This window comes from Lathyrus oleraceus, chromosome 7 (genome assembly GCF_024323335.1).
Source record: "Lathyrus oleraceus cultivar Zhongwan6 chromosome 7, CAAS_Psat_ZW6_1.0, whole genome shotgun sequence".
NCBI classification, from domain to species: domain Eukaryota; kingdom Viridiplantae; phylum Streptophyta; class Magnoliopsida; order Fabales; family Fabaceae; genus Lathyrus; species Lathyrus oleraceus.
Window position 1 is genome coordinate 510265677 of NC_066585.1, and position 16980 is coordinate 510282656.

The window sequence follows — 16980 nt, forward strand, 5'->3', positions numbered from 1 at the left end:
CTCTTCCTTATTTAGCAATTCCATAATCAGAGTCTTCGTGTTTCTGGAGATCTTGGAATCTTGCTATCTAACTTCTGATGTTGATCTCTTTTGAGTTCTGATGGTTTCTTCAGATAGCGCTGAGAACTTCTGGAGTTGACATACCGTTGTTCAGAGTCAGAACTTCTAGAGCGTACTTCTTGTTCAGATGCTTCTGATATTTTGCTGTTTTGCTCAGAGTTAGACTTTCTTGAACGTGTTTCTACTTCAGATGCTTCTGGTCTTCTGATAATTTGTATCTGATATGATTCTGTATCTGATGATTTCTTCCTTCTTTCCTTAGAACCCTGCACACTTAGAAACTTTTCGTTAGGGTGCCATTTTTGGTTTCATCCTTTGTTATCATCAAAATCATGGAATCTATTGTAGAATAATTTTTGTTCTTACAATCTCCCCCTTTTTGATGATGACAAAACAAACTTAATTAGCAGATGAAACATAAACAATATCAGATTAGATAGACAAGAGCTCCCCCTGAGTTAGGCCAGGGAGATCAGAAGTCCTTACCAGAGCTTCCAAGCAATGAGGTTTCTTGATACCTTCTGCAATTTCTTTAAGTCTAGTGTTAGATAAATTTATTTTTAAGAAAAATATGTTGCAGAGTGCTTAAGGTATTTAGACGGTATTTTCATCAGAGCTATTAATGACTTCTCCCCCTTTTTGTCAGAATCAAAAAGACATAGCAAAAAAAATAATTCAAGAGAAAAACATTGTATTCAGATAAAAAGCAACAGAGGCAAAAGGAACAAGTAAACATCAGAAACAAAGAAAGCAAAACAACAAAATCCTAAGTGCCTAAGGGTTGGGAGGCGGAGGCATTCTCTGAAGCAATTGAGCCAGCATGTTCTGAATGTTGTCGTTGACAGTGTCTTGTTTATCCATTCTGGCACGGAGTTCCTTCTGATCTTTCTTCAGTTCTTCCAGCGTCTGGAGAACCATAGGAACGACAGAAGAGGACTCCCCCTGAGTCAGAGCCTGCTGTGCTTCAGCAGCAGCCTTTGCTTCAGCTTCAACAGCAGCTTGTGCTTCAGCTTCGGCAGCAGCAGCAGCATCGGCCAGAGCTTTAACTTCAGCTTCCTTTACCCTTAGGATTTCAGCTTCCCTTGCTCTTTCTTCCTCTATCCTTCTGGCTTCTTTTTCAGCTTCTCTTGCTAGTCTCTCTTCCTCCAGCCTTCTGGCTTCAGCTTCTCTTGCAAGTCTTTCCTGGAGTCTTGCCTCAGCATCTCTGATGTAGCCATTTCTGACTTGCTCAGAGATGTTCTTCAGCTTAAAAGCCTCAGAGGTCATCCAGCCAATGACTCTGTTCCAGTGTGTCCTTACAGAGTCAGGATCATCACTGACTTCAGAGTTAATGGTCAGAGACTTGACCTTTTGTACTGAAGCCCCTGCGACCAGCATTATGGCTTCCTCAAGGGTAGGTACGGAGAGGTTAGGTTCAGAGGTTTGAGGTGAAGAGGTTGGAGGGCTGGGATTTAATGTTAGAGGTTCAGGTTCAGCTTCAGGTTCAGGTTCAGGTTCAACGGAGGTGTTTGGAAGGATGATATCAGAGGTGTGGAGGTCAGAGGGTTGAGTTTCAGAAGGTTGATCTTCAGAAGGAATGTTGGTTGTTTGTTCTGGGGGAGGTGAAGTTGCTTCAGATTGTGTTGGTTGTTGTGAAGCAAGGTTTTGAGCCTGAATTTGGGCTAAGGTTGGAGAGTTAGGGTCAGAGTATTCTGGGTCAGAGGAGAGGTCAAGGTATGGAGGTGATTCTGGGGCTGAAGATGATGAAGAGGAAGTGGTAGTGTGAGCAAGATTAAAATTGGGTAGAGGTTGTGAGGTTCTGGTTGTAGAAGGTGGGGTTTCAGAGGATGTGTATATAGGTGGTGTTGGGAGAGGATTAGAAGAAGAAGCCATAAGAGGTTCAGAGGGAATAGAGGGAGCAGACGTACCAGTAGTTACTTGCAGAGGCGCTGGAGATCTGGTTCCAGAAGTTTCTCCTAGCCTTGCTCTCTTTGCCTTTGAAGACTTATTCTTAGAGGGACCTCTTTTGAATCTGACAAAGTCTTCTTCTGACTCTAGACAATCGTCCAATCTGAAGTCAGATATGTCGACTCCTTCATCCTTCAGACGCTGCAGATAGTGGAGGATTGCATCTACGAGTTCATTCTTGAAGAACCTTGCAAGACCATGGGGCAGCTTCCTCTGATCTTTCAAGGCATCCCAGGAGGTGTCCATAGTGGGTCTGACTTGAATCTTCTTCAGAATTCCCATGTTTTTCAGATTTCTGGCGTTCAGAGGCTTTCCAGTATCTATCGCCAGATCTTCCATCAGTCTGTTCTTCTCCAGATGATCTACCAGCCCATTTTCTATGAAGACATCAGACAAAAGCCTTCCCAGAGGGATGTAGGATCTGGGTTTCATGTTGTTTCTTGTCTCCCTTACAGAGTCTCTGAGATATCTGAAGAGAAGTGCAGGAAGACAGAGCTTCACACCCTTGTGAATGCAATACAGAATGCACTTCTGATATGCATTGATGTAGTCAGAGGAGTTTGATGCTGGGCGATGATGAATGGTTCCCAGAATGATCTTGAGCCATACTCTGAGGTTCTGATGAAGTTCTTTGTTCTTTGAAGGATTTCCTTCAGTGTTGAGTTTGAAGATGGTTGGATTGATTTCTTCAGCAATGTGCCTTGACCTAGGGTTGATGTTGTAAATCCTTTTTACTCCAGTTTTCTCCATGTTTAGTAAAGAAGCAATTGACTTTTCAGTAATCACTATCTTTACCCCCAATACGAAGGAGACGATGAAATGGTCATCAACATCAGCAAATCTCCAGAATTCTTTGATGAGATTTGGGTAAACAGGGCCATAAAGCCTTTGGAAGTAGTTTTCCCACCCTTGTAGACGGAGTTCTTCAGTAAGATCTACTCCATTTCTCCTCATGTTGTCGAAGTCCACCAGTGTTTCACATAACACATCCAGTCCCTCAAAAGGAGTTGCTAGGTTGATATGAGGTTGACGATCAAGAACATGGGGTTCCTTGTACACTGGAGTAATGGAGACTCCTGTAACTGTTGGAGTTGGAATGCTTGAACTTTGGGCTGTGGCGTTGGATTCCATTTGTTGAGAAAAGTTGAAAACTTGTTGTTGTTGAGCATCCATAGTTGATGAAGAAGAAGGTGAAGATGAAGAGTTTGTAGAAATGCTTCAGAGAGGGTTTGAGAGTGAGTGAGAGTGATAAGTGTGTGAAATTTGAGAAAAGTGTTTAAATACCCTAAACGAAAACACATGCAAAACGACACACTATTCAGCGTTAGCACAAAGCACAAGTTAGCGCGCTTGGGGGAAAAATGATTAAGGCTCATTAATGAATGTCTAATCCCAACAGTATGCACACTGCTCGAGGAGATCTTAAACGTTTGCCCTTTGATTTTTCTTCTGGACAGCTGTCTAGAAGTTCTAGGGTTAGACGCTAAGTGCTCCACGTGTTTTGATGTATCTGATCTTCAGGAATACCAAAGGATTGGTTCCTGGAGATTTCTAACTCAGATATCTTCTTAACTGGTAGAAGTATCAGAGTCAGAGGCAGAAGCACATTTGTTTATGTCAGAGTCTCATTTTACATCTTCAGAGCCATACTTCATTCGGGGCAATTTTGAATGTTCAGATTTTCTAAGATAAAAAGAAATCTATCTTCAGCTAGAGGCTTAGTAAAGATATCTGCCCATTGATGATCTGTATCAATGAACTTCAATGTTACTATCCCTTTCTGAACATAGTCTCTGATAAAATGATGTTTTATTTCAATGTGTTTAGCTCTGGAATGTAGAATGGGATTCTTACTTAGACAAATGACAACAGTATTATCACAGAAGATAGGAATGTTACTCTCGAAGATTTGCAGATCTTCTAACTGATTCTTCATCCAGAGCATCTGAGTTATGCACAGTGATGCTGAGATATATTCTGCTTCTGCAGTAGATAGAGCAATAGTTGACTGTCTCTTGCTGGCCCATGATATCAGATTGTTTCCCAGAAGCTGGCAAAATCCAGATGTGCTTTTTCGTTCTAGTCTATCTCCTGCATAATCTGCATCACAGTAACCTGAAAGTCTATACTCTGATGTTTTCTTATACATCAGGCCCATGTTAGGAGTTCCTTTCAGATACTTGAGAATTCTCTTAACTGCTGTTAAATGAGATTCTCTAGGATCTGATTGGAATCTGGCACAGAGACAGACACTAAAGAGAATATCAGGACGAGTAGCAGTCAGATAGAGAAGAGAGCCTATCATACCTCGATAGAGCTTCTGACAAACCTTTGCGCTTACTTCTTCCTTTTCAAGAATGCATGTCGGATGCATGGGAGTTTTTGCAGAGTTACAGTCAGCCATGTCAAATTTCTTCAGAACATCTTTAATATATTTGCTTTGATGAACATATGTAACTTCTGAAGTTTGATTAATTTGAATTCCCAGAAAGAACTTTAGTTCTTGCATTAAGCTCATTTCAAATTCTGCCTGCATTAACTCAGAGAATTCTTGACAAACAGAGGCGTTAACTGAACCAAAAATAATATCATCAACGTATATCTGGCATATAATGAGATCATTGTTAAGGTTCTTACAGAAGAGTGTGGAGTCAACTTTCCCTCTGATAAAATTGTGTTCCAGAAGAAAATTGCTTAAACGTTCATACCAAGCTCTGGGAGCTTGTTTAAGTCCATATAAGGATTTTTTAAGTTTAAAAACATGTTCTGGAAAATTTGGATTTTCAAAACCTGGAGGTTGGTTGACATACACTTCTTCTGATATATAACCATTAAGGAATGCACTCTTGACATCCATTTGATATAATTTAATAGAATGGTTAATAGCAAAAGATACAAGAAGACGAATAGATTCTAACCTTGCGACTGGAGCAAAGGTTTCATTATAGTCAATACCTTCTTGTTGACTATAACCCTGAGCTACCAGTCGAGCTTTGTTTTTGACGACTTCTCCTTTCTCATTTAGCTTATTTCTAAATACCCATCTGGTTCCAATAACGTGAGTGCCTCTGGGCTTTGGAACAAGATCCCAGACATCATTCTTTGTGAATTGATCTAATTCTTCTTGCATGGCTGAAACCCATTCGTTATCTTGAAGTGCTTCATCACAGGACGTAGGCTCAATCAGAGACACTAGTCCCAGAGGAGTATCTTCAGAGGTCCTGAAGGTAGATCTGGTTCTGACAGGTTCGTTCTTGTTTCCCAGAATCAAATCTTCAGATACGTTGATACGACTTTTAACTTTCTTTGGGATTTCTGGGGATTTAATTTCTTCAGAGTTCTGAGTAACAGTTGCTTCTGGAGCTTTATCAGATCCTGCAAGAGTGATTTCTAAATCTGCAAAATTTTCAACTAGCTTTGACTTTTCAGGGTCAAGCTTATCATCAAATCTGACATGAATTGATTCTTCCACAATTTTGGTTTCTGTGTTGTATACTCTGTAGCCTTTAGAGCGTTCTGAGTATCCTAACATAATACCTTTCTGTGCTTTGGAATCGAACTTGTTCAGATGTTCTTTAGTGTTTAAGATAAAGCAAGAACATCCAAAAGAATGAAAAAATGAAATGTTTGGTTTTCTTCCTTTACACAGTTCATAGGGAGTCTTTTCCAGAATAGGTCTTATAGAGATTCTATTCTGAATGTCACACGCTGTATTTACAGCTTCTGCCCAAAAGTGCTTTGCCACATTAGTTTCATTGATCATGGTTCTGGCCATCTCTTGGAGTGTCCTATTCTTCCTCTCTACAACTCCGTTTTGTTGTGGAGTTCTAGGGCAGGAGAAATCATGGGATATTTCATTAGAGTCAAATAATTCCTCAAAATCTTTGTTTTCAAATTCTCCACCATGATCACTTCTGACTCTAATAATTTTAGAGTCAAATTCTTTTTGCACTTTGGAGCAGAAACTAGTGAATACAGAGTGAGACTCACTCTTGTGCTTTAGGAATTTCACCCATGTCCAGCGACTGTAATCATCAACAATGACTAGTCCATACTTCTTTCCATTGACTGATGCTGTTTTTACAGGACCAAATAAGTCAATGTGGAGAAGTTCCAGAGGCTTAGAGGTAGAAACAACATTTTTCTTTTTAAAGGATGTTTTTGAAAATTTTCCTTTCTGACATGCTTCACACAGAGCATCTGAAGAAAACTTCAGTTTAGGTAGGCCTCTGACTAACTCGAGTTTATTTAGCTGAGAAAGTTTCCTCATGCTAATGTGGCCCAAGGGTCTATGCCATACCCATTGCTCTTTATGAACCGACATCAGACATTTAACATTTTGTTCTTTTAAATCAGAAAGATTAATTTTATAAATGTTGTTTTTCCTCTTGCCTGTGAAAAGGACAGAGCCATCGTTCTGATTAATGGCTTTACATGTTTTTTGATTAAAGATTACATCATAACCGTTATCACTTAATTGACTTATGGATAACAAGTTATGCATTAATCCTTCTACGTAAAGGACATCAGATATAGAGGGAAGAGTACCATTACCAATAGTTCCGGAGCCTCTGATCCTTCCTTTCTGATCTCCTCCGAAGCCTACAAACCCAGCGTCTTTAAGTTCCAGACTTTGGAACATAGACTTTCTTCCCGTCATGTGTCGCGAGCATCCAGAGTCCAGGTACCATGACTGGTGTCTGAACTTTGCTGCATAGGATATCTGCAACATAAACAATCTTATCTTTCGGTACCCAGAATCTCCTGGGTCCTTTCTGATTAGTTTTCCCAGAGTTTCTTATAACTTTGGGTTTTCTAGCATTTTCAAATTTTTGTTCTTGTGTGTGTGTATAGTGATACGAAAATGGAGATTTAAGTTGGTCACTAGTAGAAGTTTTATCTTCCTTAGGATCATACCCAATTCCCTTTTTATTGTTCTGACTGACTCCATAAATCATGGATGCCATAATACTCCTACCTATTCCATTTTTCAGAAATTCTTGAAAGGCTTCTTCGTATTCATAAATTAATTTATTTGAAGTTTGTGGTGCTTGAGACAACGCTTCTTCTAATTCTAAGCTTTTTCTTTTTGCTCCATCTCTTTCTAATGTTAAAGATCTGATTGTATCTTCCTGCGCTAGAATTGTCATCTCAAACTTGCCACATTCTTCAAATTTTGCCTTAAGACAGCCTTTTATGTTTTTAAGCTTTTGTTTTAATTTCTGATATGAGCTAAGAGTTTCTGACAAGCATGATTCTAGATCAGATCGAGAGAGTTCAGAAAATACCTCTTCAGATTCTTCATCTGAGCTGCTCCTGGATGTGGTAGCCATAAGTGCCACGTTGGCCTTTTCATCAGAGTCAGATTCTGATGACCCAGATTCACTATCATCCCAGGTAGCCATTAATCCTTTCTTTGTCCTGAAGGTATTTTTCTTGAAGCTTTCTTTTCTAGAATTGTCTTTCTTTAGCTTGGGGCATTCATTCCTGTAGTGACCTATTTCTTTACATTCATAACAAGTAATATCTTTGTTAGTTTTACCTTTTGAGGTTGATTCTGATCGATCCCCTCTGGGTCTTGGTCTTCTGAAGTTGTTGTTCCTCCTTTTCCAGAGTTGTTTAACTCTTCTGGTCAGGAGGGACAATTCTTCTTCATCATCAGAATCTTCTAGTTCAGAGTCATCAGTATCTTCAGTTTCTGCCTGGAGAGCTTTGGTTCTGTCAGGTTTGCGTCTTTCATATCTGGACTTCAATGCTACGAACTTGTTCCTTTTCTGAGGCTCATCTTCCTCTAGTTCTATCTCATGGCTTCTGAGGGAACTGACAAGTTCTTCAAGACTGATATTGTTCAGATCCTTTGACAGCTTCAGAGCAGTAACCATGGGTCTCCATTTCTTTGGCAGACTTCTGACTATCTTTTTGACGTGGTCTGCAGTTGTGTATCCTTTGTCTAGAACTTTGAGACCTGCAATCAGAGTTTGGAATCTAGAGAACATTGCCTCTATGGCTTCATCATCTTCCATTTTGAAAGCTTCATATTTCTGGATAAGCGCCAGAGCCTTTGTCTCTTTGACCTGAGAGTTTCCTTCATGAGTCATCCTCAGAGAGTCAAGTATGTCTTTGGCTGTTTCTCTGTTGGTGATCTTTTCATACTCGTTGTAAGATATAGCATTGAGGAGTATGGTTCTGGCCTTGTGATGATTTTTGAAACTCGCTTCTGATCATCTGACATCTTACTTCTGGGAACTTCAGCTCCATCCTCTGTGACAGGAGGTTTGTATCCATCTGTGACAATGTCCCAGAGATCAGCATCATAGCCTAGAAAGAAACTTTCGATTCTATCTTTCCAGTAATCGAATTTCTCTCCATCAAAGACAGGAGGCTTAGCATTGTAACTATCCTTTTCATTTGTGTGGGCCATAGTTTTTCTCGTTCTGGATCTCTCTACACTGTTAAGTGTTTGATTCGAAAATCAATAACAGAGCCGAAGCTCTGATACCAATTGAAGGTGAGAAAAACAAGAAAGGGGGGTTTGAATTGTTTTTGGAAAATAAGCGCTTTTTTAAAATGAAAATCACACAAGGATTTTATACTGGTTCGCTTATAACACAAAGCTACTCCAGTCCACCCGGCCAAGGTGATTTCGCCTTCAACAAGGACTTAATCCACTAATCTTGAAAGATTGTTTACAAACAACGTCTAAGAGAAAGATCTCTTAGTCCTCTCAAGTATACAGACTACGCAGAGTCACTTGAGGAAAATAAAAACAATAGATGAAAGACAATGTAATCTAGAGTGCTTCTAAGATAAGCAAATATTACAACAGTAAGAACAAAGTGTTTCACGTACTAAGCAAAAGCTTCGTGAAGATTGAGAGAATAAAACGTTTTTATGTGTGTTGATGTTTCAGTAAAATCTTGTAGTACCCTCAATGTTGATTTGCAATCCTTTATATAGAAGAGAAGGATCCGTTGAAAAATCATAGCAGATAATAACTCTTGAATAATAATTAGTGCCATAACTTATGTTGCTTGTTGCCAAAACAACTTTCTCTCCTTGAATGACTACTTTCCAAAAATAGTTCCTTTTCATTTGAATTTTGGAGTTAACGTCTCTTTCTGTATTAGGAAATCCATTTCCATAGCTTTATTTGAAGTTAACGTTACTCTTCCTTATTTAGCAATTCCATAATCAGAGTCTTCGTGTTTCTGGAGATCTTGGAATCTTGCTATCTAACTTCTGATGTTGATCTCTTTTGAGTTCTGATGGTTTCTTCAGATAGCGCTGAGAACTTCTGGAGTTGACATACCGTTGTTCAGAGTCAGAACTTCTAGAGCGTACTTCTTGTTCAGATGCTTCTGATATTTTGCTGTTTTGCTCAGAGTTAGACTTTCTTGAACGTGTTTCTACTTCAGATGCTTCTGGTCTTCTGATAATTTGTATCTGATATGATTCTGTATCTGATGATTTCTCCCTTCTTTCCTTAGAACCCTGCACACTTAGAAACTTTTCGTTAGGGTGCCATTTTTGGTTTCATCCTTTGTTATCATCAAAATCATGGAATCTGTTGTAGAACAATTTTTGTTCTTACAGGTTTACTACTACAAGATGAAGATATATGGTAAAAATCATCTATAATTATGATGATCCAGATGAGTTTGGTATTGATGAACGACAGGTAGAAGAACAAGCTCCTAATGTGGATGCATATATGGTTGACACTCACCTTGATGATGATAATGATTGATAACACGGTGTATCTGAAGATGAAGACCCATATGGATAGGGTCAGTGGTAGTAGAACTCATGGACTCAACATGACACTACTTATGGAAACCCCTATGGTGTTGGCTCAACTGGTGAGAAATCATCTATTCTTATCTTGCTGGAGAACATGCATAATGAGCAACACGAGCGCCGTGAAGAAGATTAACGTAGGTGTGATGAGTTTGAAGTGGCTCAAGTAGAGCGTTTCAGAGAGGTTCATGAACACCTAACAGCCCAGAACAACAATTTCAACAGTTTTGCCTCGTATGCTACGGAGCAATTCAATGAGATTCATCAAAACATGGCTTCCAACCACGCTGCAACTCAAGCTGGCATCCGTGATATGATTCGTGACCAAAATGACAATCACCACCACTATCAACAATTTTATAGGGAAATTTGTGATTTCTTGGATATGACTATGGTGGTGAATGTGTTTCTTGGTACAAAGGTAGGAGACTTGAAATTCAGGATTGTAGAGGTTGAGGTCGTGGTCATTAGTTAGGCTTCCTTGTGGTCAAAGTTTCTTATGCATGCATTATGTTTTCATGTCTTTATGTTTATCATGTAATTATATTGTAACCTTCTAACAATTATGTTATGAATTTCATCTGTTTTTTTTTTGCCTGTTTCATTATGTATTTATGTATATGTTTTGCTTCACTTAGACACAATTTTTTGTGAGTGTACATTTTAGTTGGATCTTTTGCTCTTTGCGACGACTCTGAGTGATTTATATGTTGTTGTGTATTTTCAATGATACTTTTCACTTTTTTCCTCTTTGCCTCTTTTTGATGTTGTCAAAGGGGGATAAGTACATGGTTTTCTGATGCACATATTCAAAGGGAGATTTGATAAAGAAACCAAGTGTTTCGTAAGTTTTGTCATCATAAAAAAAGGGAGTATGCAAGTGCATTATTCTCTTAGATATGTTTTCAATGATGTCAAACCTATGCCACTTAGTACTTTGTGTATATTCAATCTTACTGTCTATGTTTAGATGTGCATCACCATAATAGGATATTTAAAATAAAATTAAGTAGGCCATTATAAGTTAAAATTATGAGTTTTTTGAAAAAGAGTCAATGGATCAACACAAAATGGCTATGTATCAATACATATTTAATGAGATTTAAAAGAAAATGATTCTGATATGAATGTATCGATACAAAGGATGAATGGGTTGACACATAATGTGAAGGAGTCGACTCATTCGTATTTGAAGTCTTGTCCATCTGAAAGATTTTTTCATACAAACATCTCTGCCATCAATGTATCGATACATTGATGGTGTGGGTCGATACATAAAAAGGATGACTCGACTCCCCTGTGTTTGGAGTCGACTCCTACTGAAGGATTTTTTTTCACAATATTTTCTACCTTTGATGTATAAACTCCTTATGGGTATGTATCGACTCCTTAGCCTTATGTATTGACTCTTTCGAATTTGAAGTCAATACATTCAGTTCATTTTACAAAACTTGTAAAAATTCTGTTTTGTTTGTTATTATTTTTACACACATACACAAATATAAATATGCTTTCATGCATCATTTCTCACATGAGAAACTAAGAACACACTTAGAATTTCCTCTTCATATTCAATCTCTTTTTTCATACATTCAACAATTACTCATTGTTGATTGCTATCTATAATAGATTGATAAAGTCCAATTTAAGTTTGTTGTAATCATAATAGATTTTTGGGTTTTTAGTGGAATTGACACTAGATTTGGAATAAGGAAGGAAAAATAATGGGGGTTTATGTTTGAGTTGAAGTGTTTTGGTTAGGTTTCTGAAAATCCGGGAGGAGATGAAGAATATTCATCGTGTTCTTCATCTCCGTCACACCAACCATCGAGTTTGATTGTTTTTCGGTAAGGATTCTTGGTTCTTTTGTGTTTGTGGGCGGAGGAAGTAAGAGAGAATGAGAGAGTGAGAAGGAGGAGAGAGAAAGAAATGACTTATTTTCTCACGTGCCAACTAATTTTGAATTATTCCTTTGGTCCCTTGGATGAGCCCCACGTGGCGCTCTCTAAGTCGTGGATAAAGGGTTTACCAGAGTCAATACAAGGCCCTGTACAGGGTGCCCTAGCGTATGCCTTCTCTCTTGGTGCGTTGGATTGATCCAAGGGGTTTGATGTGTTTGAATCAGGATCAATCCATCACTATTTGATTTGGATCACGTGGCCATGTTTGATTCTCCTTTTGTTGGCCTTTAGGTTGTATTTGGGACCTCCATGTTGCGCCCTGCTCTATGTTGCTTGTTGTTGCGGTCTTCTATGGGTTACATCCCTTGCAGGTGCATTTGAATGGGCCACTGGCCCATTCCTTCCTTTATTTTATTTTTATTTATTTATTTATTTATTTATTTATTTATGTATTTCTATTTTCTTGTACTTTATTTTATTATTTCATATATTTGTTTTTTTTATTATTTTGTTTGTTTTTTTTATATAAAATAGTATTATATTGAATTATTTTGTTTTTAAAATCCATATTTTTAATAGATCAACAAGTCTTTTAATAAATAATTAAAGTTGATATTTTCCAAAAATCAAAAGTCAAATGCTTGATTAACATCGATCAATTTTTTGAAAAATGTTTCACAATTATTTCTCCAATTTCAAAATCAAATTAAACCACTTCATAAGCCGTTTTCAAAGTAACACGAATAAAACACTTGATCAACATCAAGTTTTTTTTTTCTGCTTACTCGAAGCGCGTTAAAAATATTTTTCTCAATAAAAATCGGTTAAAAAAGGATTGGGGAAAATCTTTATTCTCTTTTCCCTAAGTATTCGAGTGCTAGCCGTACTTACATTTTGTTCGAATATTTGTCTTTCGTTTAAAATACAATAATTAATCAAATTTAGTTTGATCTTTATTAGATGAAAAAAGATTGGGGCAAACGTAATATCTTCTCTTCTCCCCGAGTATTCGAGTAGTAGCCATCTTAGCTCTCGTTTGGATACTCGTCTTCCGTTAAAGACTTACAACGTAATTCGCCTAACAAATTTCATAAATAATATGGATGAAAAAGGATTGGGGCAAGCGTAATATCTTCTTTCTTCCCCGACTATTTGAGTGCTAGCCGTAACTATCTCTTGTTCAAATACTCATCATCCACCTAAAATAAATTCAACCAATAAAACTATCTTTTCCGCCTTAGCACGATGCCAAAATGTTTTCATAAACATATGCTTTGTCCATTCTGAGACGATGCAAACAAAGCAATTCGTTTCTGCAAGAAGTAAGAATTCTTTCCGCTCAAGTGCGACGAGAACATAACACGATGAGACTCAAAGTTATGTTGTCAATTCTGACGCAATGTCAATGTTCACTTTTCCATGTTTTGGGTAACAAACAATGTTTTCTACTCGAATGCGATTAAGTACCTTTCGCTAAAATCATTCGATCAACAAATATTTGCTACCTAGAACTACGTAGCCTTGAGTTCCCCGTCGCACCTAAGGATACGTAGGAGCGAAATTCAACGTCTCGTCAGACACCCAAATAAAAAACTTATTTTTTGTCCTTCCTTTTTTTATTTCCAACTCTAAGTTAACCAAATAGTTTCCATTGAGTACAACGAATGTGAGAGATACTAATACATTCCCCTTGCACAACCGACTCTCGAACCCGAATTTGATTGCGATGACCATTTTCTTTTTTCTATAAGGATTTTACTGATATTTTTCCTTTTCTTTTGAAATAAATAAATTTCGATGACGACTCTATTATCATTTGAAGTTGTTAAAGACTTATTTCGGTTTACCATGTCACAAGAAAGACTTAATGAATTAACAATAACAATTGAAAATGATATTTTAAAGACAATAAATATGAAGACTTAATTAATCAATTTACTTAAAAGGTATTCAGATGAAGACTCTTTTTAAGTAGATAGAGAATCTTTTAAGTTATATGAGATGATATTTAAAGTTTAAACAATTCTTTTAATTTTGAATAAATTATTTAATTGTTATATAATTTTATTTTTGGTGCTTTATTTTTAATTATTAAAATTATATTTTTTTAATAGTTTAAATCAATTTTTTTAAATTAAAACAAGGTCTCCGAATTAATTCAACATATCCTAATAATATAAGAGTTTAAAATAATTAAAATTCACAATATGGTCACGTAAATCTATCTTTTATGAATTGCAAATGAAAATTGTCACACATATTTATCTTATAATCGCAAATGAAAAATCACCACAAAGTTTTGGATATTTATTTATCATTAGTGTAAAAGTAGTTCAGTTTACACTAAGTATACATGCCCCATTTATTCATATATGAATGATCACTTCTACATAGAGCCACAATCTGGTTTAAGAAGAATGCATCCAAGACCTATTTCATTATCTGCTATGAAATTGTTCTTATTATCAAACAATAAAATATCTTCTTCTGATGATGACTCACTTAGCTTCACTTGTTCATTCCACTCGTCAAGAAGTTGTTTCTGAAACTTTTCCATCGGTGTCAATCTCGTATGTGTTAACCTCACATAATCCACAGGTGAACGTTTCTTTGTAGGGATTTTATACTTCTTGATGATTGGAATTTTCCTGCCTATAAAAGTTCATGAATAGTTAGGTCTCCATAATATTTCACAAGTTACACAAATAAAAAAGCGATAATTAATTACTAATACCATTTTTTGTGATTAAAACACTGCTTGAAAGCTTGTTCTTGACATCGAAATTGGTTGCACCCTTCGCATCTTCAAGGTTATTATTTTCTTGCTCTGGTTGACAATGAGTTAGACTATTGCTTAATACAGATTTGTCTTCAAGTTCCTTTGGACAAAGTGGAATAAGTGATGAAACCATTGCAGTATGGATAAAATTAATTAAAAATGTAAGAATGATTATAAATTACACATGCCAATGTATATATACCTGTATATAAACAAGTTAAGAGTTGTGTCTGTTGGATTTTACATGCATATAACTTTTCATAAAGACACAATGGTTGGCACATGGCGGCACAACTATACAAGGAAATTATCCTGTAATAACTTTTTAATTTCAAATATTGAAAAACAAATTAAATGTTCTAAAGTAAAAATGTAAATCTTGAATACTTTTTCAGTTTATTTATCAAACTAATCATGTTTCCGTTGAACGATAAAAGGATGCGCCAACCCTTATGACACATATTTTGATTAATTACACATAGACACGATTCATTATGACGCATGTATACAAATGTAGGAGTATGCGCCACTACATGTGGCTACTCCTTTATTTTCTTTACATGCATGCACTACTGCATGTAACTACTCCTTTATTTTTTTTACATTCATGCGCCACTGTATGTGACTACTCCTTTATTTTTTTTACAGGCATGTGCCACTGCATGTGACCACTCCTTTATTTTTTTTTACATGCATGCGCCATTTGCAGTGACACATACTCCTATATTTGCATGCATGTGTCAATTGTAGTGGCGCCTGTGTGTAAAAATATAATGCATGCGGTATAAAGGTTGGCGCCTCCTCTTAAAACATGGTTAGTTTGGTAAATAAATTGAAAATATGGTTATTTTAGTATATAATTTGAAAAAGTTGATTAATTAAAAAAAACATGGAACCTTGAAGAAAATCAAATATTGGATATTTCATTTATTAGTTTCTCAATGTCTTGAACGTTTATACTCATTAAATGAACGACAAATATTTGTTTAATGACGATGAAGAAATTCAATAAACATACTTATATTTTCTCTCAGTTATGACTCAAAACCGAGGTAAAATGTGTTTTTTTAAAATAAAAAATACAATAAAATATGTTTTATCCTAAGTGCCACACACCTCTCGGTTTTTATTAAAATATCAAGGGAAGTAACTTTTTTTATAAAATTACATTGTTTACACAAAAGATTAAAATACATTGTTTAAACAAACCTAGATTTTGACAAATCCGATTCATCATCGTCGCTGTTATTTTTGGGGATGAATTGCAGGTGCATAATTTTTCCCCAGGGTTAAAACTAACTTATCTGAAATTGGATGCACACAATTCTTTGAACTTGAAAAATATGCACACAAAGAGTAAATAAAAAAAATCTGAATGTAGAGTTTCTTGTGGATTGATGTGTTGCTAATATTTTGAGTATTGTCACTGTATGAATGTAGGGCGTATTGTTTTTTTAATTAAAAAATAAAATAAAATAAGGATTTTTCTCTCAGTTTTATAAAAAAAACAAGATAATATATTACTTGCAAAAAAATTGTGAATGATACAAAATTGAAAGTAACATGTCTTGTTTCCTTTTTAATTTTTTATCATTCACCATTTTTTATGTGCTACAGTTACTTGTAATTTACACATATTTAGGAATAAATTTATCAATATTGTCAACTGAGGAATACAATAAGATATGAAGTGTTTTCTTTGATCGATAACATAGGAATATTATTCTAAAGATATAACAACAACATCAACACTATTATGTGAGATAGATTGCAAGAGCAGAAAAAATATTTTGTTCAAAATAAAGAACAACATACAACACAAAACATTGACGATTTTTTCTATCTTGCAATCCATATCAAATAATGATGCGTATGAGTTTGAGTTGACTACATATAAGTTAGGCTTAAGGTAAAATTTGTTTAAAAAGTACTTTTATAGTAGAAACCGAAAGAATAGATCATTAATTTACAAATATATATATATATATATATATATATATATATATATATATATATATATATATATATATATATATATATATATATATATATATATATATATATATATATATCAGTTATTAATAGCGGCCGCTCCAGGTGCTATCCCGAGATTCTCTCCCGGTGCAACAACCCTCTACTATGGAGGAGAGGTGCACATCCCAGTTTTGGATAGCGACCGGGAAAGCTGGGATAGCGGGTTGCGGGAGCGGAGTGCTTCCCAGCTTGGAGCGGATTTTTGATTTCAGGGCTTTTTTTGAGTGCGAAAAGAATTTTTAACACTTAAAAAATTTTAAAGTTGGAAAATTTATTGTAGTCGTCCTAGTTTTCTCCTCTCATTTATGTTTTTTCACCTTTCTCCATTGCGATTCTTCTGCTTTCTCCGTATCTATTTTATTCTTTATCATGTTCTTCTCTATTCATTGTTTTTCTATTCCTTTTCAGGTTATTTTTTCTTTCATATCATTGTTTTTCTCTTTACTTTTGAAATATATTGAT

At 36.0% G+C, this 16980-nt stretch overlaps 1 protein-coding gene across 1 annotated transcript; it reads right to left on the minus strand.

The window, feature by feature from the left end:
* Positions 1-14091: 14091 nt before the first annotated feature.
* Positions 14092-14617, minus strand: LOC127104653 (uncharacterized). Its single transcript, XM_051041829.1, has 2 exons — positions 14440-14617; positions 14092-14357 (listed from the first exon to the last, which is right to left on the minus strand). Exons 1-2 carry the CDS (start codon positions 14615-14617, stop codon positions 14092-14094), a joined length of 444 nt encoding a protein of 147 aa, XP_050897786.1.
* Positions 14618-16980: the final 2363 nt, after the last annotated feature.

Bases quoted from the DNA above. Each gene is read 5' to 3' on its own strand.
- LOC127104653 (XM_051041829.1), bottom strand. From the start codon at position 14,617: ATGGTTTCATCACTTATTCCACTTTGTCCAAAGGAACTTGAAGACAAA. The intron at 14,358-14,439 runs GTATTAGTAATT...GAACTTTTATAG, and splicing joins TGTTTTAATCACAAAAAATG to GCAGGAAAATTCCAATCATC.